This window comes from Buceros rhinoceros, unplaced genomic scaffold, assembly GCF_000710305.1.
Source record: "Buceros rhinoceros silvestris isolate BGI_N320 unplaced genomic scaffold, ASM71030v1 scaffold29133, whole genome shotgun sequence".
NCBI lineage: Eukaryota > Metazoa > Chordata > Aves > Bucerotiformes > Bucerotidae > Buceros > Buceros rhinoceros.
In genome coordinates, this window is record NW_010404644.1 from 2764 (window position 1) to 3144 (window position 381).

Consider the following 381-nt stretch of genomic DNA (forward strand, 5'->3'; position numbering starts at 1 on the left):
TTGATCTGAGGGAGAGAGGGAGAGGTTGGAGGGGCCGGGGAGAGCGAGCCCCTGCTTGGCAGGCATGATGTCCTCGGGACACGGGGCTGTCACCCTCGAGTCGCTCCTTGCGTGGAGACCACGAGAGCTTGGCCATCCCACGGGAGGACCCCCCTGCCTCACCACACTGACGTTTGTGAAGAAGAAGAAGATGCCGGTGAGAAGGGTGATGATCTCGCCGGCCAGGCGCAGGTAGTCAACTGTGGTGGTGTACGGGTAGGGGGGCTGCGGGGAAAGGACAGGGCTGAACTTCTCCACCATCCCTGGCAAAACCCTCTGCCTGGAGGGGATGACCCATGGAGCTGTGCCATGGTGCCGTGGGACTCACGGGGCCTTCCATGG

General features: G+C 63.3%; 1 protein-coding gene across 1 annotated transcript in view; it reads right to left on the bottom strand.

Moving 5' to 3' along the window:
* TRPV4 (transient receptor potential cation channel, subfamily V, member 4) overlaps nt 1–300 on the bottom strand; it is a 2995-nt gene extending 2695 nt beyond the window's left edge. The window contains exon 1 of the mRNA XM_010133460.1: nt 166–300. Within this exon, the coding sequence (XP_010131762.1) occupies nt 166–300 (135 nt within the window). The remainder of the gene's footprint in view (nt 1–165) is intronic.
* Between the last annotated feature and the right edge of the window lie 81 nt (nt 301–381).